Source organism: Trachypithecus francoisi, unplaced genomic scaffold, assembly GCF_009764315.1.
Source record: "Trachypithecus francoisi isolate TF-2019V2 unplaced genomic scaffold, Tfra_2.0 Lachesis_group3, whole genome shotgun sequence".
In the NCBI taxonomy this organism is placed as follows: domain Eukaryota; kingdom Metazoa; phylum Chordata; class Mammalia; order Primates; family Cercopithecidae; genus Trachypithecus; species Trachypithecus francoisi.
The window spans coordinates 131,797,826-131,821,291 of NW_022681468.1; the positions used below are offsets into that span (position 1 = coordinate 131,797,826).

The window sequence follows — 23,466 nt, forward strand, 5'->3', positions numbered from 1 at the left end:
AAAGAGAAATAAATTCTGGAATCTGCCTTTTAATAATTCTTCCTCACTCACATGATAAAAACAGCAGCTTCCAATCTGAGACACACTAATGCAAAAATGCAACTTCTTCTGTGTCAGAGTGCTCTGAACACTATGTGAGTGGGACCACAGTGTTCTCAGTATTGCACTTTCTATGGTAAATTTGGCTAAGAAACACTTTTGTTCTTTTCCTATAAGTCAAAATAAAGTCCTTCTCCTAAACCAACTAAAATCTAAAATTTGTCTGACTCTAGGAGATTATTTTTTCTCAAGGCAAATTCAAATTAAATGATAACATCTCTTAAGCATTTCTCACCAGTATGAGATAAAAATACATTGAATCCAAGCTATTATGTTTGAATGGACAATACTCACTTGCACATACACACCATCGGCTGTAGGGGGCGCCAATGCATTTCCCTCAGGCCCTTCAGAAAATGTTGTGTAGCTGGAATTTTAATTTCTTCCTGTGTCTGTTAAGTGTGATTATTGATGAAGTACTGAGCTCATCCCAGTACCCAAACTGAAGCTTCTCGAACATATACAAAATGGAACTGGGCTTTACAACAAAGGCACATCTAGTTCCCAAGTTTAAAATAGTCTCCTGGGGTCCCTGAAAAGTAGAGGATTTAATATATAAAGAAAAGAACTGTGTTTTGTATCAAGACATAGTTTTTTGAGTCATAATAAATTAGGACTCTACTCCCTGCAACTCCAAATACCTCTTCTCATTGAATATAGTGACCAGAGGCCACATCAAGAAATGAGGAACTTAATATGTAGAGAATTTTTATGGTTAATAAATACCACAGTCTCAGCCTCTTTTCTTCTGGATGTTAGAAGGAATAGGATAATTAAATGAGAGGTTAGATCTCACATAAAAAGTTAATATACAAGTTAAATACAAATATAAGTAGATTTATTTTATAGAAGTTTTCATAATGGGTCCCAAATACTTCATTAAGCATTTCTGGATAAAAATATGTAAAGCTCTTTATAAGCTTTTGTTAATAAATTAAATACCATTTCTCTATAAATATACCTTGCATTAAGCTTTCCTGTTAGAGTTTTCAGGAAACATTTCAAATAAAGTGGCCAGGCATATCCCATTTGAGATGAATGAGATCATTAGGAAACACTTATACCTGAAATAAGCACTGAGATCATTCTACATACAACCTAAGGGCCCTAATTTTTTAAATATTTCAAACAATGTGCCTCTTTCAAATCATTACATATAGAGACATATAAGGAACTGATTCAATTAGCCCAGAAGAGGGGAATGCTATAATGTGTGATTTATTTTTGAAGATAAATTAAAACGCAAGTGTATCTGTTAGGAAAGGTAGGTTGTCATCATGGTTAGTAATGGGAACAGGAAAGCAATTAAGCAGGGCCACCTGAGGCTGAAATAGCCCCTAAACACAGAAGCTTGATGTTCAAGCTGGACATTCGGTTATTGTCAAAATCAAAAGTGTATCTTCTTTGAGAGGGATCTTTGAGCTACATTTAGTTCCCTTCATTGATTTCTAAAGCACAGTTCTCAACTTACATACTTTCCTCCCCTTAACCGCAGCTAACAAGAAGCCTAAATTGTTATGGTTTCATAACTTAAAGCCGAACTTCACATAAAGCTGATGCCCTAAAATTACAACTTTGCATTCTATTATTCAGGTGAGGAAATATGAGGCAAGAATTTATTTTTCTCCTCTGCAACTCCAGGATATTGGCTCCACCAGGCCTAATAAATTGTTTTCATAAGGAAATAAATAGAGCATGCTGCAGCTTAGGTTCCCTTATGCAAGGGGTTTCAAATAAGATGTATGCTAAGCAATAAATAATTACAGATGGGGGTGTGGGAGGAGAAACACTCTAAGGGTGGGAAAAAAAACAGTTTCTTAGCCAAATTGGGGGGAAAAGACTGAAATTCAAATTGTTAGAAATCTGAAGGTAGTTGACTGTCATTTTAGAGACAGGGTCTCACTCTGTCACCCAGGCTGGAGTGTAGTGGTGTGATCATAGCTCACCATAACCTTGAACTCCTGCTTCAAGCGATCCTCCTCCTTCAGCATCCTGAGTAACTAGGGCTATAGGAATGCACCACCATGCCTGACTATTTTTTTGGTAGAGGCAGGGTCTTGGTATGTTGTCCAGGCTGGTCTTGAACTCCTGGCCTCAAGCAATCTTAGCACCTTTACCTAATTACAGGTGTAAACCACCGCATCTGGCCAAAGATGTCTTCTTAACTATTGTGAAATCTGTAGAGAATATGAGAAAATGCTAAAACAAGATGATAAAAGAAAGAGAAGAGGAAATAAGAAGGTGAGAAGAGGTGTTAAGGCAGCCTTGAAAGTAATAGCCATGTAAATCTTACAAACTGAAACCAAGAAGATGAACACCAAAGAAGCATTTATAATTCACTGTTCTTTTCTGCTAAATCTTGTCCCCACCTTGATTTAAAAAGCTTGAACAACGACCAGGCATGGTGGCTCATGCCTGTAATCCCAGTACTTTGGGAGTCCGAGGAGCTTGGATCACTTGAGGTCAAGAGTTCGAGACCAGTCTGGCCAACACGGTGAAACTCCATCTCTACTAAAAATACAAAAATTAGCTGGGCATGGTGGCGGGTCCCTGTAATCCCAGCTACTCAGGAGGCAGAAGCAGGAGTATCGCTTAAACCCAGGAGGCAGAGGTTGCTGTGAGCCAAGATCACACCATTGCACTCCAGCCTGGATGACAGTGTAAGACTCTATCTCAAAACAACAACAACAACAACAACAAAACACATACAAACAGATGGGGAAAAGCAAAACAAAATTTAAGATCAAGAGGAGAAAATGTTCCTTAATCAGAGTGAAGGAAGTTACTTTCACTTATGGTGGAAGTTGTAAAAAGTGCTCTTTTGCTCACATCAACCAACAAAAATTCTTATTAAATAGTTATTATGTGTTCTACACTGTTTTAGGAACTGAGGAAGGCACAAAGGAAACAGACTGGAGTGCAAGATCTCCGCTCACTACCACCTCTGCCTCCTGGGTTCAAGCGATTCTCCTGCCTCAGCCTCCTGAGTAGTTGGAATTACAGGCGCCTGCCACCAGACCCAGCTAATTTTTGTATTTTCAGTAGACATGTGGTTTCACCATGTTGGTTAGGCTGGTCTCGAACTCCTGACCTCAAGTGATCCACCCACCTCAGCCTCCCAAAGTGCTGGGATTACAGGTGTGAGCCACTGTGCCCAGTCTCTATACCTTTTCTATAGTGTTCTTTTTGCTCTTGTTGAAGCCTCCCTTCTCCCTTAAGATCCAGCCAAAGGTCAACTTTCCCAGGGAGTAGGAGTTCTCCTTGGCCAAGCACCCAGCTCGTGTTGTTATGGCTCTTTTTCATGTTTTCCCCACAGCCTCTCATAACTAGTGATACGTTTTTCCACAGGTATCACTGTTCACCCTTGCTGGAACCTTCTCTTTCTCCCCAATGAACTCTAAGATTGTACTTTTTATTTCTCAATTGTATCTCTAACCTTCTAAGGCTTTGATAAAAGTTTATCTTATGAGCATACACTGTTATTAAGTCATAATTTTTGGCCATAGAAATTCCCTGAGATCCCTCAACCGCCCAAGCTAAGGTCTGTAGTTTCTCCATGAAAACAATTCAGCCAGGTCACTTTGGGTTCTGAGAGGCTGGAACTTATTTCTATAAACCTAATACTAAAATGAAATATTTTTGTCTGTTTTCACTATTGCTTAGCATCCGAGCGCTGAGCATTAGGCAGTTTTAGTTACTGAAAGTATCTAAGGAAAGATGTTTTCTGGTTGATGCTTAATGTTTTCTTAACACCCAAGAAATGGGACTCCAGCGGGTCTGAAAATGGCATTTTAGACGAGAATCAGGCCGGGCGCAGTGGCTCATGCCTATAATCCCAGCACTTTGGGAGGCTGGCGTGGTAGGGTCACTTGAGCCCAGGAGTTCAAGATTACAGTGAGCTATGATGGCGCCACTGCATTCCAGCCTAAGTGAAGGAGTGAGACCCTGTCTCTTCAAACAAAACAGAAAGATGAGAATCAGAGTGTTGCTTGGTAGTGTAGAAAAAGCATTTATCAACACTGTAGGCCCCTGTCAAGCTTACATTTGGAGTGAGGAGTAAGGAAGGGAAGGGACTTATGCAGGTCTTTGCATTCGGCCCTGATTTAGTCAACGGAGTTCAAAGCCCATTCTGAGGCAGGGTCTCTAGGCTCTTGGTTTACACATGCACGCTGACCCACAGACTAGAGGGCAGCTTGTTGGACTTCGGAAACACTTAAATTAGGGGGGAGATGGAAGTTCAACCCTAAAGGGACAGTAAAATGAGCCTAAGGTCTGGCGGGACGATAGCTCTCAGCGTGTAAGGAACAGAAAAACAAAATAGGGTTTCTGTAGGTGTGCTGGGGTGAGGAGGGTAAACAGCCGGAAGAAGGGATCCAAGAAGAACGAAAGGAGCCCACGAAATACGCAACTCCTCCAAAACGCCAGGGACGACCAAGGCCCACATCCTCCCGCCACAGCGCAGGCCGCCCGGGCGGTCCCAGCCGGCAGAGGGCAGCAACTGGGCGGGCGACGCCTGGCAAGGGCCGCCCCGCGCTGACCCGCTAGCGGGGATCCTCATTCTGAGCGCGGGGCGAGGGGGACTCGCACCCACCGCCACCTCTCCCCGACTCTCTGGCCGCCACGCACCCCGGCCCGGCTGAGGGGAGTCGGGAAGAAGGGAAAGAGGGCGTCGCTGCCGAGAGCCCGGCGCCCCTGCCCGGAGGAGAAGAACGGAAGGCGCCCCCCGGGTCTCCGGAAAAGAAGGGGGACGGCGTTCGGTGGGCTCTGGGACGGGGATGGGAGGGACCGTGGGCGACCTGGGAGCCGCCCTCCGCAGTGTGAACTTTCCCGGCCGCTCTCCGCTCGGAGGCAGCACCCGACCGCTCCGGTCCCCGCCAGCCCGTGCCAGCTCCGCTTCCGGGGGCCACGACCCCCTCCCGACTTCGGCCGCGGTGCGCCTCACGCCGACTCTGACCCAGGGAGCCGGAGAACGAGTCCGGTTGGCCGAGGCCCGCGGGCCGCGGCTCAACTTCACGCTCCCGCCGTCGAGGACTGTGGAGGCAGCGTGGGCGTAGGCTGGTCCCAGTGGCCGGGGGGCGGGGGGGCGGGGGAGCCGGGCGGACTTGACCGTGGGCGCCAAGCGTCCCCAGCCGCGCGGCGCGGGCTTTATGTAAATGGAGGCTGCGCCGGGCGTCCTAGGTAGGATGGACCAGCCCCCCGCGCCTCGGCCCTCACGTCCAATAAGAAGAGCCCCAGCTTGACACCTGCCTATATACAGGCGGGCGCGTCCGCCGTCCGCGGACCGCGCACAGCCCGCACTGCCCCACGCCGCGGGCTAGGGACACCCAGCCTGCCACCATGACTTCCAGCAAGATAGAGATGCCTGGCGAGGTGAAGGCCGACCCAGCCGCCCTCATGGCGTCCCTGCACCTCCTGCCGTCGCCCACGCCCAACCTCGAAATCAAGTACACCAAGGTAAGCGGCCGCCGAGCGCCCGTCGTCCACGGAGACTTTCTAGAACCTTCTTTCCTCTCTCCGATCTCTTTAGCGGATGAGTGCGGCGTGATGGGGACGGGGGGGCTGGGGTCGCCGCGGCCAGCCTGTCATCCCTGCTCGGCAGAGGGACCCCCTGCCTGTCTTCGGGACTTGGGCGTTTGAAGCCCCTCCGCGGCCTTAGGACGCCTTGGGGACTTGCCCCAACCTGAAACGCAGCGCTGAGCGGCCGCCGTCAAAGGCTCCTGCCCCGGACTCGGTCTGAGGTTGGTTTCTGTCCGATTCTCCCGGTCCCGACTGCCGTGGGGAAGGGGTCGGAACCGCTTCGTGTCCTCAGATGGAGGCCGGGGTTCCCCGTCCACTTGGCCACGCAGCCTGGCAGTCGCTTCTCTGTCCCTTCGGGGCCGCTCGGCTGCTGGTCCCAATCAGGTCCTCCGCAGCCCGGAGGGTGCTGAGGGTCTTTCCCGTAAGAAATTGTCAAGATACCAGCGCTCTGGCCGGTTTGACAAATTTCACAGAAACCTGACTGATAAGTACAGTAGATCCAACGTCAGCGTTTCGTGTGAATTTTGTAGGCAGTGGCAGTTTTCCTGGGCAACTTAAAACGTTTTAAAATTTGTTAGCATGTTCGGTTTTAAACTGAAGAACTTATTTTTTTTTATAACGAACTTTGACATCTTGGGTTTGCTAAGGAGGATTTTTGTTGTTGCATCGCATAAAAAAGAATATGCGTCTGCTACCTAATGTAAAATGAATATACTTTCCACAAATTCGGCATAGAAAAAAATGACCAATTACAAACATGGGTGTATTGTAATGCTACAACATTTTGAGGGAGGTGGTGAGAGAGAGATGGGATTCAAAACCACGTTTCTTGGAGTTCATTTTGTAGTTCTCTGGTTTGATTTTCTAGTCCTTTCGGTACATTTCTACACCCAACTTCTCCCAATTAACTCAAACGCGTGGACGCACATGCATATGGTTAAAGGTTGATTAAAGATGTATTCCATCATGCTTTTTTACAAGATAAATTTTGTAGAGAAGTAAATTGTTTGCATCTGGCTTAATGGTTGAACGAGATATACAAGAAACAACATCAGAATATTGAGATTTTACTTGCATTGAGTTTTAGCTTACAAATCAGGGCGATTTGTGTTTTCAATGTCGATTTAGATGGATTTAAGGTACCTGCTAGCTTTTTTAGATGGTGTGACAAATTTTTCAAAGCCGTTTTAATGAGAGGTCGTTAATGGTTATAGCCTTTTAGGCATTGTTTGCATAACAATAGTGCCAATGTGTGGCACTTCTCTGGGTTTAGGAACGAGCGGGGAAAGCAAGCAGCTTAAAGTTTTGTTTTATGAGGGTCTCTAACCTCTTCAGGCTCTTTTTAAAGGTTAAAATGGAAGGTCTACACTTAAGACCTAACCCTCAGATTTGGGAAGGTTTGATTTTAGTCTTATTTTTGATGGGATTTTCCTAACATCCTCTGAAAGAACTTTTAGGTATGCAATAGGTACGTTTTTCAGAATTTAATTTGGAAGCTCTTCCAGTTCTCTTATTCCCTAACTACCCCCTCTCTCTTTTCTCTCTTGTTCTCCCCCAGTAGGAAAGACAACTGATTTATAGCTAATTGGAGCCTTTAATGTGGAGTCTTTTAGCTCGGGGAACTTTTATCCAGTATCCACTTTCCCACTTAATACAAAGAAAAACAATCAGAAATGAAATAATGGATTGTAACTCGATTCTTTAATTTGTGGGGAGGAGGTACCTTATTTTTGTCTTGACAAACAACCCTCATAAACACTGAGTAACACTCATCTAAAGGCGAGCTCTTTCCACAAAAACTTGTAAAATCAGGTATCTGTGAACATTCCCAGCAGTTTTCCTCCTCCTCAGCTCTTTAGTGAGACTTCTAAATTTTCTAAGACAAGCTTGGTGGACAAGCAGTATTTTTTAAAAAACATGAAGAGCAGAAGCTGCTCTTTTGGTAGCCCAGGGTAATGATTTTTTTACTTAAAGGAAAAATAAGATTAATAGTGAGTTTTTAAAGAACATGACCAGAAGCTAGGGAAATTATATTAGCAATTTCAAACAGAAGAATGAACAAGATAGAATTGACAGTCCTTTGGGATAGTGATACCGTGTTCATTAGGGGATTTTAAAAGGGTAATGGCTACAGAAGTATTATGCTTTAGGGCCTGTTAAATATCACATTTGAAACAAACACAATATTTGCATCAGAAAATGATACTATAATACAATATGTTATTAATTTTTTTTGTCTTGCTAAACATACATCTTTAGTGAAGGATATGACTTTCTGTATGATTTTTCATTGTGGTACTGGGACCCACATAAAGTCACTACTTACTAATAAATGACCGGACTATGAGAATTTCAAGTAATGTGCACTTAGAGAACTTTGTACTTGTGATCTTGTATTTTTCTGTGTTTTTGCTCCAATTTCCTTCTTCTTCTGGAAGTATTTTACATCTTTTAATAAAGGGAATGGGGGAGATGACCAGAATTAAAAGTTAACTGCCTTTGCTTGCCCGAGGTCCAGTGGAAATGCTCCAGAATTAAAGTTCATTTCCTAAGGATGTTGAAAGGGCTAAACTCATGGTTTTGTATGGACTTTTAGGCAGTTACATTCCATTTTTAAAAGTACGCTTACCACTCTGAAATTCCAGTATCCATATTAGACCAATGATCAATGGCAATACCATTTTTGGAACGTGTCTGTTTCTATTTCCCTAATACAGAAAGCTGGACCCCAAGTTATAAAAGTGATCTCTTATTAAGGAATGTGCTTTTTAAAACAGATAGGGTTAGTCAAGGAGGAGTGAAAACTGACATGAAGTATTGAGGGGACCAATTTGGTACCAAGAGAATGTGCTCTCCTTTGCTTGTATCCTAAGAAGACTGCATTCTGATTGCCTTGAGCGATGTTTATGAATTAAAAATTTTCTGAGTTGTCTATTTTATTAGTCTGACTTTTATAATTTTGTATAGCTGATATAGGAATACGCACATTACAAAATCAAGGCTCAGCACTTTACTGACAGCCCCTGTCTGCAGGGGATACCTCTTAACATATTCCCAGGTCTTTGGAAACTTGCCCTCTGTATTCCACTTCCACCTTCTTTCTTGGCTCTATATTCTCTTCTGGCTCTACGGGTCTCTCCTTTCCTTCCTCCCTCTCCCAGATCGTTGTGCTGCGTTTCTGTTGGTCACTTCTTCAATGAGAGTTTATGCCCATAACTAGCAGTAGCAAAGAGTTATTTTTTTTCCTACATCTGATATTATACGGAGCTAAAACAGAGGGAGGAGGGGGATATTTATCAGATACTGACCTGCTAAAATAGAAGAGGCAAAAAGGCAACCAACTTAAAACTCAGAGCTAATGTGCACCGTGAGTCTAGTGTTTGTCCTTTTATTTATTCATTTAAACTTCTGTTTTCTGGGGTCGATTTCAATTAAATTCAAAAGGCATTTGAGTGGCCGTGTTCCTAACAAGGGTGCTTTTCACTGTGTTAGACTAGAAACATCTGCCTTCTAGGAGATTAGGGTCTTTTTAGAAAGATTGTATGCCAAAAATTGGTTGTTAGTACAGCAGTAGTTCAGTTGATCAATGTAATAATAATTATGATGATAATACTTATGCCACTTACATTTTTATAGGGCCTAATGGTTTGCCTAGCACTTTCATATATATCTTGTTGGATCCTTGCAAAACCTTTTGAAGGAGAGAGAGTAGAAATAAATATAATAATTCATAAGGAAGACATTGGCCTTGACTTTAAAAAAATCGATAGTTTTCCTCACCATACACTTTTTCTAATGGTCTGTGGCACATTGTTTTTTCATCTTGTTTTGTCCTTTTTTTTTTTTTTTAAAGGGAAGGAGTTTAAATCTTTATTTTTTTGTTGCTTTTCTCGCAACCATGGAGAGAATATGAACCAGTCTACCCCTCTTAAGAAAGAGCTGCCTTTTGTGACTTTTGATTCTAATACTTTAAATGACTATTTTTTATTTTTCTATGAGATTTTTTTTTTTTTGATCTGGGGCAAGATTCTTGCCTATGCCAGGAATAATTTCTTAAAAGATGGGTGTGGATCTAGATCCTTTCAAACCTTTACTCGAGATTGTCTGTTTTGGTCATAAATTGTCAGTCAAACTACATGTTAATAGAGGACTTCAGGTTTTTTTAAAAATACTTTTTCATAACTATACAGCTTTTTGATGTTTGTATCATCTCCATTTACAGGGAAGCTGAACAACTTCATCACAGGACTTGAATTAGATAATTCTCCTGGGGGTCCAGCCCTGATCCCGTCTACTACATGGGCTTATGTTACCATGTGGAATTATCATTTGCTGAGGGACTCCTCGCTCTTTATTTCTATAAAATGATGAATGATAGTTTTTCTGTTTCAGAGTAGGGGATTCTCTGAGGAGACTGTTTTGTGAGGTCTGACTTCCTCATAGCTAGGCTTAAGAAAGGTAAATCATGCATCGTTAATTCTCCGTTGCATCGGTGAAGCACCATGATCTAACCATGACCATATCAGTAAATATCCCAAGTCCCATCACAGAGTTATCAGTTCTGAGTTTTAGTTAGACAATAACATGCAAATACTGATTGGTATTTTTGTCTCTTTAGTTATCTTAGTGACAGTTTCAGGGGTCAGCAAACTGTGGACTGTCTGGTTTTATAAAGTTTTATTGTAACACAACTGCACTCATTCAGTTACATACTGTCTGTGGCCACTTTCTGACTAGAATGGCAGAGCAGAGCAACGGAAACCATGTAGCCCACATTTTAGAAGAAACTTGCATGCCCTTCCTTGATTTGGAAAAAGAGAGACTGAGTTAAAATAGGTCTTTGATCAAGGCCGGGCGCGGTGGCTCAAGCCTGTAATCCCAGCACTTTGGGAGGCCGAGACGGGTGGATCACGAGGTCAGGAGATCGAGACCATCCTGGCTAACACGGTGAAACCCCGTCTCTACTAAAAAAATACAAAAAACTAGCCGGGCGAGGTGGAGGGCGCCTGTAGTCCCAACTACTCAGGAGGCTGAGGCAGGAGAATGGCGTGAACCTGGGAGGTGGAGCTTGCAGTGAGCTGAGATCCGGCCACTGCACTCCAGCCTGGGAGACAGGGTGAGACTCCGTCTAAAAAAAAAAAAAAAAAAAATAGGTCTTTGATCAAATCCTGGTCTGAAAGATGCATATTATTAGCTATGTGGACAATTAACATTTATTTGACACATAGTGCCTGGTATAGTGCCAGGTCCTAGGGATGCAACAGCACACACACCAAAAGATATGTGTGGCATCTTAAGGAGTTTCTTCACTGAGTTTCAGTTTCTACATTTGTCATCATTGAAATAATAGTATCTACTTTATGGGGTTAAAAGGACTAAATGAAAAGTATGTTGAAGTAAGTGGCATGTAATGATAGCCAATACTCATTCTATTGCATTTTTGCAAAGTGATGAATATATATATATATATATATATACACTTGGAGATCTAAATTAATGGAATTCAATGTTAAGGAAGATCAGAACTATATGATCAACTGGCCGGGTGCAGTGGCTCACACCTGTAATCCCAGCACTTTGGGAGGATCACCTGAAGTCAGGAGTTTGACACCAACCTGGCCAATCATGGTGAAACCCCATCTCTACTAATAAAACAAAATTAGCTGGGCATGGTGGTACACGCCTGTAATCCCAGCTTCTTGGGAGGCTGAGGTAGGAGAATCACTTGAATCCAAGAGGCAGAGGTTGCAATGAGCCCAGATCACGCCATTGCACTCCAGCCTGGGCGACAAGAGTGAAACTTCATCTCAAAAAAAGAATTATATGATCAGCAAAGTTTTATAAAACAGGCCATGTATTATTATTTTAATTACTTTTATTACATTTATTATTTGCATTACTCATAAGAGTTCAATATTCAGGGTAACTATGGAATCCTCCTTATATAGTTACACTGCATTTTTACCAAATTTTCCCACCAAGGTCTTGTCTTTACTAAAAAGTTACTAAAGCGATTTCTCAGACAGTATTTTAATAATAAAATTAGATATCTTGACGTTTGTGCCAAAATGTAGCATGAATATGCCTCAGTATGCTCGATTAGCTGAGCCTAAACTCCAGGTTGCAAATAGACATTTCTGGTATTTTAAGTAGTTTGGATAAAAATACTGACAAGATATTGGTACATAAATGGGGGATGTATGCAGCATACAAGGACATTCTCAGAAGGTAGATAGATACCTTTTGGCAGTGGGAAGGTATCTTACTTTATGTAATTTAAAAAGCGAAGAAACTTTACTAGTCCTGACTAAGATAACACATGGAATTTTAAGAGCATTTCCCAGGAGCAGTGTAAAAGCACCAGGCAGTGGCTATTTTGAAAGCCCTCCTAGCATTTCCTTAATTTCTTTATTAGCTGTGACAGGTAATTTCAAAGCCATTCGTTTCCCCCCAAACACCAAATCTAATTCACATAGAGGTGATTGCTCTAATGTCACCTGGGTTAATTTTTAATTGCCTTTAATTGTATCTTTGAGATCCATTTCATTTAACCTTTTAAATATATGAGATTATGCATATTGGGAATTACTTATCTTGGCATTTCTCTATTGTCTGCCTTTAAGATTGAGTTATGTTTAAATTGTTTTCCTTCAAAATCTTAGAGCTTATTTACAGCAGGTTTATTTACAAGTCTCTGTTGGATCACATGATTGAAAACACTTCCAGGCTTTCAAAATTCCAGTTGGAATAATAATTGGGTGATTTCACCACCTAGACTTCTGTTGGGCTCTAAACAACACTTCCCTAGGGCTAAACGTGGGAATTAATTGACCTCTGTAGAATGTGGTTAAAAATTAGTATGTCTGTGTGTGAACATTCTAAGTTTTATTATAGAAGGAAGCCTTCTTTTACTCCGGTTCAACTCTGTTACCTCCAGAAGTAGTTATCTGCTCTATTTCCTTTCCTCATCACTGTCTGACCTTTGGAGAGCCAAAGTACTGTTTCTTTATCACTACAACTCTGGAAAGAGAAAAGCTTTTGTTTAGGTCTAACTGGAAACACCTGTCTCTTATCTAGAAGAATTTAGCATATCATGAATCTGAAAACCCTTTCCAATCTTGATTATAAATGATAGGGAAAATTTTTCAAAATAATTAAAAAATAAAATTTTAATATATCTTATCTTACATTATTTTCATCCATCTATTCATTGGACTTCGAATTTCAAGTCCAGTGACTCTTAGGGTTTTTTTTTTTTTTTTTTGGACTATCATTTCTAGGGTTTTCTTAAAGATTAAACAATCAGAAAGTGGTATAGGTTGTGTGACTCTTCCACAAGAAGAATGGAATTACCTCCCTGTAAATGAATCTGGCAAAATAGTGTGAGTTTAGGAAACCCACTAATTATTTAGCAAACCCACAAGATATGCAAAAATAACCTATTTTCCCTTTTCCCCACCTCTCACTCCTAACACTCATATACCAGATCTCCAGACTCAGATGTGTGTGATAGTGGCACGATTTCAGGTGGGAAGGAGAAGGGGAAGGCTTTGCCTGGGAAGGTGAAATTATGAAATGCCTATATGAATTTATGGAGAACAACTGAAAGTCGTATCTCTAGGTGTGAAAATTGGACTTGCTCACAAAATCCTTTTTGGGAGGAGATAAAGAATCAATGTGAGACTATTTGGTTAAATTCCCCAACAAAACTGAAACTGGTAAATTCTGCCTCATCTATGTTTTACAGTTTGATAATATAATTGTATTAATTTTATTATAATTGTATTTTATTATAAAATTTAATTTTAATTTTTATTATCTCAGGGTCATTTTTGATTTTGGCTATAGCCAGAGCTACTCTTTTGCTTCCCTGAATTTATTTATTCATTTGTTTATTTAACATTTATTAAGGCCTTTTTTGTACATACTGTGAGTCACTCTCTGGCAGAGAAAGATATATAGGTGTGGCCCCTGCTCTGAAGAGGCGGGAGAGGATTCCCATTTGGGTGTGGAGTGGGGTCATGCACACAGTAACTATCGTTCATGATAGAAGATGCTAAATGCTTGAGATGAATGAGGATTCAGAAGATAAAGAGATGTTTCCAGCTCAGCAGAACAGCACACTATTGCCAGACATATTTGACAGAAAATGAGTTGCTTTAATCATACAGAAAAGTAAAGCAATAATATAACAAATGTGTGTACTTACACCTAGATTTGTTCTTAATGTTTTGCAATATTTGCTTCTAGTTTTTTAAAAGGATTAAATTGAAGCCCCTGTTTCCTTCTCTTTCTCTTCCTTTGTTGTAGGCATTTATCTTTCCCATAGGTATATGTACCCATAAATAATACATGCTATTATTTTGCATGGTAACATTTTTATATAAATGTTTTGTGTATATATACCATATATATATATCCTTCTGTAATTTTATTAGCTTGCTAAGCGTATGTTCAGTATTCATCCATGTTGTTGGATATACTTGTAATTAAGTGATCATAATTGTTGCAAAGTATTCCGTTATTTGAATATATCCTAATTTTTAGTTCATTCTAGTATTGACAGTTATGATACATCCAGCATTTTGTTATTGCAGTAATGCTGCATTGAACATTCCTGAACATGTCTCCTCATATACCTGGTGAGAGAGCATCTAGGATGTATACTTAAAAGTGATATTGCTGGCTCATGGAGTATATGTATCTACAACTTAATTAGGGATTGCCAAATTTCTGTCCAACATGGTTATACTAGTTTCCACCACCAGTATATTCCCAGTATGTACACCTCCAGTATGTCCCACCGGCAGTGTATCAGAGTTCCCATTAGTCTACATTTTCACCTAAATTGAGATTCTCATACTTACTAAATTTTGCCAGCCTGGTAAGTGTGAAATGGCATCTCATTGCTACTTTAATTTGCGTTTCCTTGATTTCTTGTGAGATTGAGCATCGTTTCATGTTGGCCATTTGGCTGTCCTCCTTTGGCTAATTTATCATTTGCTGATTTTTCTATGTTGTATTTACTGATTTATCAGTTTTTATAAATGTATTTTATAAATTTTATCAGTTATTTACTATACAAACATTTTCCTTCCTCTTGTAACTTTCCCTCCTTTCTTTTTCTTGTGTAATTGTCAAACAGTTTTAAATGCAAATGAGGAAGGATTTTTCCTTTAGGGTCTTGTTTCAGAAATCCATTCTCACTCTAGATTCTTCAAGGCATTCTTTTTGTAGTCTTCTGAAAATTTATTATTTTTGCTTTTTACATTTCTGTCTTTACCTCCTAGAATTGGTAATGCATGGGGACAATAATAAATATTAAAGACAAATGGTGTAGCATTGGAAAGTCAAACAATATTGATGTTTAAATAATTTTTAAAAATTGTATTCCCGAGGCCGAGACGGGCGGATCACGAGGTCAGGAGATCGAGACCATCCTGGCCAACACAATGAAACCCCGTCTCTACTAAAAATACAAAAAACTAGCCGAGCGAGGTGGCGGGCGCCTGTAGTCCCAGCTACTTGGGAGGCTGAGGCAGGAGAATGGCGTGAACCCGGGAGGCGGAGCTTGCAGTGAGCTGAGATCCGGCCACTGCACTCCAGCCCGGAGGACAGAGCAAGACTCCGTCTCAAAAAAAAAAAAAAAAAAAAATTGTATTCCCTGAAGTCTTAGAATCAGATTAGGAATTCTAGAATGTGTGGTCTTCTCTATAATGGGAAAATATGAGAAACTGGTTCTACTTTGTTGGATAGTTTTAATACGTATTAGTTTCCCTAAACTAAGAACAGTACCATATTCTGTAAACCTACCTCTAAGCGACCACTGTATAAAACTCTAGGAAACATGATTATTATAACCTATTCATGTCAATACTTAATTTCCCTACCTTTCTTAGATTATCTAGAACAGAATAAGTACTTAAATGTTAGCTACGGTTGTACTCTTGCTCATGTGCGTTCGCACGCTCTCTCTCACACATGTACACACACTCATTTTTGAAGGGTCAAGATAAATTGATGAATTCTTTACTCTGTTCTGCCTATAGATTTGGAGAAAACATGGATAGGTAGCAAATAAAAAGAATTTCTAAAAGAAAGACCTTTTTCTTGAATAAGTCTTTTCGAGAATACTATACTTCATCTTGTTAGTGAAGAGGATTTAAATTATTCCTTAGCATCAGGTCTGAAAATAACACTACTTATTTTGTTAACCTTTTAACTTACGTATTAAACCCAAAGCTGGTGTATATATTTACCTTTGTGTTTGAATTTCATCAGTGATTTGGTTCATGCATGTGTATCTCTCATTTTAAAGAAGATATTGTAGAAGTGTGAAATTCTCCAACCTTAAAACTACCCTTTTTGTGTATATAATTACATATAATACCCAACAATTTTGGCTACATACTTATTTTTTGATAATGAATGTATTTTCTCTGAGCATTCATATTACTTATTTGCATTTCTCCTCAGTGATAAAATTTTTAAATTGCATTACATTTTTCTGTGTAACTCCCTACTTCTAAACTGTACTAGATTATAAACTCTTACTTATTATGGTGTTTCTGAAGTACCTAGCTCAATGTCTAACAATGTAGATGCTTCAAGAATGTTTTATTAACAAATACTTATTATATTTTAATAGCTTCAGCTTTTATTAATACTACAATATTCAAAGTACTTTTCACATATGATTACACTAAATTCTTGGGGCAACACTATGATGTGAATATTATATTAATATCTTCATTTTATAAGTGAGAAAATCAAGCATGTTAAAGTTAGTTTTTTCAGGCTCAATAGCAATAGTGGGTGACAATTCCAGGACTCAGTGCTCCTCCTTCTCTACTCATAACAATAAGGACAAGTGTAAGAACCACTATAAAGACAATACAATTTGGACTATTAGCCTAAAGCCTTGCTGAGTGTTTTTATAGGCAACCCCAAGCCCAGTTCTTCAACTACAAATCCCATATTTCATTCAGATCCTAAGTCTAATTCCACTCAGTATTGTCTGTAGCTATCATAAGCAACAATTCTAACCATACAAAAAATGGGAGTTTGCATTCAAAAAAAGGGGAGAGAATTGATACAATTTGACACTTCAGGTATAGGTCACCTGGGAATATGTGATTATTTAGGTTATGATAAAGAACTGTGGTTTTCGATTCTCACTGGTTGGGTAGTCACACACTGCCCTTAATAACACCTGTTTATTTGGTCTGTTTTGTTTGCATTCAAAAAGTGTTTTCCTTTTTTTATGGCTGTTAAGATTGACTTGGGAGTGAGGATGTGTGAGGCTATTGAGGATAATATATTTTACATTCTTTCTAATGCTTTCTGTGCCCCAATAGGCCATCATTTTGTGTAACTGGGCTATAATTTCTGTGAGAGAGATGCTTCCCAGAAAGAGTTGGGTGGATATGTTCCATCTTGTCTCATGAGCAATCATCTTACCAAGGCTTAATTACTATCAGATCCCTCTATTACCTGTAATCTCACTAGGGAGGCATAATAGAGGAATTCATGCAGTACTCAAACTGAGTTTCAGCAACACAAAGATGTGGCATTTGGGGTGCACAATTAATGTTTCATTATAAATGATTCAAAAATCCTATCCAAAGAAACTGCTGAAAGGTTGTCTCCTTTAAGCCAGATCTTGCAGTCTTCGGATTTCTCTGACTTCACTTTTAGAGAGAACAGATCTCTCTTTTTTACTTCCCAAACTTAAGCCTTTTCTCTCCTTTTTTTATTCCTCTCCTTTTGTGCTTCTCTTCTGCTTCCCTAGGTATTTCTCTTAAGACAGGCACTTGATGACTCTTATTTCTCGTTTAGACTCATTTACCTGTTTTCATGAAATGGTTGGTTATGCCTGGGAACCTTTGTCGTTGGCTCTCCCAGCTGTTGGCCTAAATGGTCCTTTGGGAGACCAGAAGCAATGAACCTGGAATAACCACATTTGACTTCTGGGAGCCCTCTTGAGAATTTAGTAATTACTTAATGGATTGAATTGGCGACATATACTATTCCAGATAACAGCCTGGGTTGCATTAAATTAACCTCCACAAATGGGTATTTATTGGTGTACTCTTAAAAGACTACACGTGTTGGCTGTAATTGCTCTTCCATGTTTCTCCATGCTGATAGGTATTTGTACTGAGTGAAAAATTTCTGAGATTAAAGCTTGGGTGGTAGTTGTAGCCATTTAGTGATGTGTGTCATTGTGTTCAGCACATTGAGCATAAATCCTGTCTTGTAAACAGCAGGGAGACTAATGAGTTTTGCCCACATTCTGGTATCATTACCAGGAATTCCAACAGAGAAAAAGAGAAGGCTTAGAAAAGAAGTATACAAAACAGTGATTTTTGGAACTCTTGATGATCTGAATTAAGGATAAAGATTATTGCTCAACATTTAGTATAGGCATGTATACACAAATAGGAGTACATAAAGTACACTTAGCCAAAAAACAAACTAAACATTTTGCTTTTCCTGAATACTTGCAAAGTCACTAACTTACTGCTACGGAGATGAGGGCCTTGTTTATGAGTGTCTGTAATTCTGAGTGGTGCAAAAGGGACAAGTACTGAAATAATGCAGCTGTTAAAATGACAGCATGCTTCTTGCTTTTTTGGAACACCTCATAATTTCAGTGAACTAAAATTTCACACCAATTTTAGTTTTACAATTTTTAGAGTATTTCTGCTGTCATTTTCAGTGATAGGCACACATGACTTCAGAACACAACAAATCTCTTACAAGAAGCATTTTAAATGTGGCATTTTAGGTTTATTTCAAACTTCATTATTACTGTTAAGTAATGTGTGTTTTATAATGTCACATCAAGGGATCCAATTATTGTTTAATGCCTAGACTGGTTCTTTTCTTCGACTTAAATTTTTATGAGAGCCGATATCATGGCTGCCTTGACACAGTGTGGTCCATGCATCTTCGTGTTTGAATGAATGAGTAAATGAATACATACTAGACAATAAGTTGTCTGATTTCATTTCCAGAGTCATTAATAGTTAAAATGGCAGGACTAGAAAGTGAATTCCAAGGTAAACAGTTTTGAAATAACTTTCTTTTATGTACTTCTTTTAAAGAAGTTAGACACACACAACTTTGGAAAACTCTTCTGCTTCATTCCCACACATTTACCCCTTCCTTTGAAATAGAAACCTTTCACAGTACCTTGCAGAGCAGTGAACAAGGCAGTGGACAGGGCATTAAAAGAACCGTGTTCTGACCCCAGCTCTGCCACTTACGTATGTTCATTTAACAGTTTCTTGGATATGCAGGCATTGAATAAATACTTATTGAATTGGTGAATGAACAAAATAACTTGATCATTTATTATCTCATCTATAATGGGACCTGGAGATATGAAAATGCTTTGTGATACTGGGTACGCCACTTAAATTTCCCAGTAACAGGAGGCAGAGGTTGCAGTGAGCGGAGATCGTGCCTCTGCACTCCAGCCTGGGTGACAGAGCAAGACTCTCTCTCAAAAAATTAAATAAATAAATAAATAAATAAATAAATCCTGGTAACAGTTTTATTACTTATAAAATGAGAGACCAGAACAAGATGCTTATTAATTAGTCCACCTACTTTTTTAAAGTGTTGGATTAGAAAAACTATAAGATTTCTTTACCCCACCCTAACTAATTAGACCTCTTTACTTTCCTGGGCATAGAACCTGGGATTATGAGCATCCAAAAGACAATACTGAACTGCTTGCATGTTTAGTTGTAGTCTTTCGAAGATCCAAAATTTGCACTCAAAACATTTTGTTGAAAATATTGTCTCAACAATGTACTCAGTTACCAAAAAGTAATCCACAGAAATCCCTGTTAATGATTCTCATAATATAAATGAGTGGCTAGCAGTGTCACAAAGATCCAGTGGGAATCAAAATGTTTCATGTTTGCTGAAGACTTACCATACTAGAAATTAGAACAATGACTCCCAAGAGACTTCCTCCTTTGAGTCTTGGTGAAAATTGATTTTAATACTTTGTAATAGTAGTAGGCAGAAAATATTTGTTGTCATTTCTCCTCCAGACCATTTCGGCAGCGTTCCTGCCAAGCTAAGCTCATGAAAACCATGGACGGTGAGGAAGCGCGGTGGCAAGGGAACTTGTCAGAAGCTTACAGCTTTTCACTTGAGTCTAATAGAGACTTAGCACTTTGCAGGTCAGTGCCACTGCTATTTGTCTCTGACCTGAGAGATCTGGAGTTCTTCACATCAAAACCACATCTTGCTGAGCAGAGATCAAACGTAGGAAGGTAAGAATTCTGCCAGTGATTTATCATGCCAGGGAGAGTGATCAGGCCATATGGGGCCACTGCAAATGAAGTTGACATTCTGGCAGTTTCTCATATAGGCCTCTCATGTAGTTATGGCTAGTTTTTCTTGTAGAGGAATTCCGGGTCAAGTGGCAGCTTTCAGTGGTATTTCTTAGCAGGACTGACCTCCAACATGAGGTTTATTTCAAAATGAAGTCCTCGCAAGAGTTTTCTAATATTGTATTTAAATGGCAAATAGGGATTTTGATCAAATATTTGATGGCTAATTTGAGCTTTTCATTTGTCTTCTTTCCTCCTTTTTTCTTTCCTGGGAAGTTGCCTATCTAGAAAAATAAAAAGAGAAAATTAAGTTTAAGATCTACCAAAATTTCTCAAAATATTAGATGTGCCTTTAAAATGAACTCTATAAATTATGTACAATTAGGCTTATTAGTTTATCATCACAGTTCATTAAGTCAGGGGCCTTTAGGAATGAATTACTGCAAATAATCCAATCCTGGGGTAAGAGGAAGCATCACATTTAAGGAATAAATTAATTCTTTAAATACAATTCTTTACTTGAGTCAAGTGCAAACCTTTTTATTTGACAGAAAAAAATTCAATAATTCCTCTTTAACTATTTATATCAACAGATATGTAAAAATGATTGTGCTACATAAAATTCAGCTTTTTGTTTACTGTCACAAGCAAATGTTTAGTCTCCTGTGGAGAAATGACTCATTTATTGGTTCAAAGGCTTCTTCAACCTTAGGATAAGCACTGGGGTGTTCGAACTCTTACTTGCACAGATGTTTGCTTTGCAGCATAAATGAAAGATGATATTCACGTTTAAACATAGTGGTTCAAGACATTAACTTCTAATTCAACTGAAGATGCTAGTTGCTACTTCCGGTTTTACTTTTTCTGTGATGAGAAAAATTTCCATAATTGAAATAGGCTTTAGTGACTAGAACTAGGTCTTAAGCTACTGTAGTAAAAATTCACTTGATTTGTTGAATGATCATTTTGTCTGCTTATAAACTAGAAATTAATATTCTGGTTGATGAAGTACTTCAGCTCTGCAGGGAGCAAGTGTAAGTGCAATAATGAAATGGAATTTGTCCTAGTTTTCACTTGCCATTCTTGGAACATGTACAACGTCAATGAAAACGTGGTATCACTGTCAGATAGAATATGTGATTTTTAGTGAAATGTGAAGATTAAGTAAATAATGGATTAGTTTTTTTAGTATAAGTATATCCTATGATTTCCCATACTTAGACTGAAATTTTATTTACTGTTTTTCTGAAATTCATATTTAATTATATTTTTATTTGCTAAAACTGGCATTTCTAAACTGTTAAATCGTTGGTGATTTTTATCTGTGGCCATTTAATAAACACCATTTTAATGTAAAATTAATTAGCATTAAAAGTGAAAACCAAGGAATTCTTTAAAACTGGTACATTGGAATAATGAAGAGTGCAGTAGAAAGACTTTTTTTTTTTTTTTTAAACCCTAGCAATACTATTGAATAAATAGGGCAACTAAGCCCATTGTAAAAACAGCTTAATCTCCTAAATGAATTGCTCCAACCTTCTAATTCAAAATCATACAAACAAAAACATTGAGATAAGCTGGGTGCTTTTTCAAATGGGGACCCCCGTGGCTTTGAAAATAAACACTTCAGCCCCCTTCCCCCTCAAGACCCACACTCACACCCACTAGCCTTTCTGATGTCTTCCATTTGCAAATGAACAGGCTGAATTCTGAGAAAGACAGAAGACTAATTAAACCTAGGGAAGATAGGCAGAGGAACATTTGTTTCCAAGCAGAAGACAAAAAGAAACCATGTTACATTCTCAGTTTTCAAGACAGGAGTACATGAAAGCCATTTCTCTTGAGTTTTCTTCTTCCTCCAAAGTACATTTCCCACGCGCTGTTCAGACCCTCTCAGGGCCAGACAGCCTTAGCATGTTTGAACCAGCCTGCATTAGCCTGTCCCCATGGCAGTATCAGAAGTGGGTAGCGATCAGACATTTGGGTAGCGTCCAGTTAATGTGTTGGATGGCTTTCACCATCTTTACCTCTTTCCCCGCCTTGTGTGTCTCTGCTGGTTTGGCTAAGGGGTCTTAGTAGCAACAGATAATAAGTGAATGAATACTCAGACAGAAGAAGGAGTGACTAGCTTTTTAAGAGTACTAATAAATTGCCTTGAATTGATTGCTTATATTCAGAAGCAGAATGAATAAAAAGTCTCAGTGCATACAATGTTAGGCTTTTCAGTACTCCAATACCTTATTTAATCCTTACAACCACTCAATAAAGTGGTTTTTATTATCTTATTGTACAAATGAGAAAATTGAGCCACAGAAAGTTTAAATGACACATCTAAGTCACACCATCTAGCAATCTTTGTACGCATAGGAATATGACCCATTAAGAAATTATGTGAGAGGAATAGAGGCACAGCTGGATCTTAGGATACCTTCATCAAATTTTTGTGGTTAAAGAAGATGTGGTATATTCCTAACATGGAATACTCCTTAGCAGTAAAAACCTTCAACAACATGGACAAATTGTCAGATATGCTGAGTGAACAGAAAAGGGTACATACTATGTGATTCCATTCATATGAAATTCTAGAAAAGGCAAAAAATAGTGACAGAGAGCAGATCAGTGGTTGTTTGGAATGTCAGGGTAAGGGTGGGTAAGAGGGAGGGATTACAAAGGGAAACAAGGACACTTGTGGGGTGGGATGGGGAATGGATATATTCATTATTTTGATTGTGGGGATGGGTGTACATACGCTAAAGCTCATCAGATGCATACATCTTATTATTATACCTTAACAAAGTATTAAGATTTTAAACCTTTAAAAAATAGAGTCCAAGAAGACCTCCATGAGACTCAGCTCAGGTGTTAGTCAAACCTGTCATTTGATTAAGGGGGACTGGGAAAATTGGACATTTGAGATCTGTTGTGGGGGTATCCTGCTGTAACCCATGGAATCCTGAGTCAAATGGAACACTAGGTCTGAATCATAGGTCCCTGTGATTCCCCCGGACCCTTTAATCTGAATGACCCAAAATAGCACTGACTGTCTCAAGCAGCATCATTCTGGGAAATGGGCCAGATCTCCCACCCATACTTCCCTTCTCAATTCATTTGGATCCAGCCTTGTCCATCAGAGGCTGACCAAACTGTCGTCTGGGGAACCTGACTAGTGACCTTTTGTCTCTGTACTCTCATCAGTGTCCTTTCACTTTTAGAAACAGACCTTGAGGTTAGATGGATATGTGAGAAGCTAGGTGGATCTTGGCTACCTAACTGTTAATGTCCTAAGTTATTTCCATTTACAACATTAACACCGTGTGTGTAATCATTGCACATTAGTACAATGTGTTGGGCAAACAACACTTTGAAATACCCAGCCGCTTACTCTGGCACAATCACTTTCTATTAGTATTTTAAAGCTGTTTTAAAATGTTACCTTTAGTTTTACATTTTTTTTTGACCTGTACTGTCGGAATACTTGGGCAGTCTAGTTAGCAGC

The 23,466-nt window shown here is 39.4% G+C and overlaps 1 protein-coding gene across 3 annotated transcripts in view; it reads left to right on the forward strand.

Moving 5' to 3' along the window:
- Positions 1-4,661: 4,661 nt before the first annotated feature.
- The window catches only part of ALDH1A2 (aldehyde dehydrogenase 1 family member A2), a 118,395-nt gene continuing 99,590 nt past the window's right edge, over positions 4,662-23,466 (forward strand). For all 3 annotated transcript variants that reach the window (XM_033189974.1, XM_033189976.1, XM_033189975.1), the window contains exon 1: positions 4,662-5,553. In XM_033189974.1, coding sequence (XP_033045865.1) covers positions 5,437-5,553 — 117 coding nt within the window. In that variant the 5' untranslated portion in view covers positions 4,662-5,436. The remainder of the gene's footprint in view (positions 5,554-23,466) is intronic.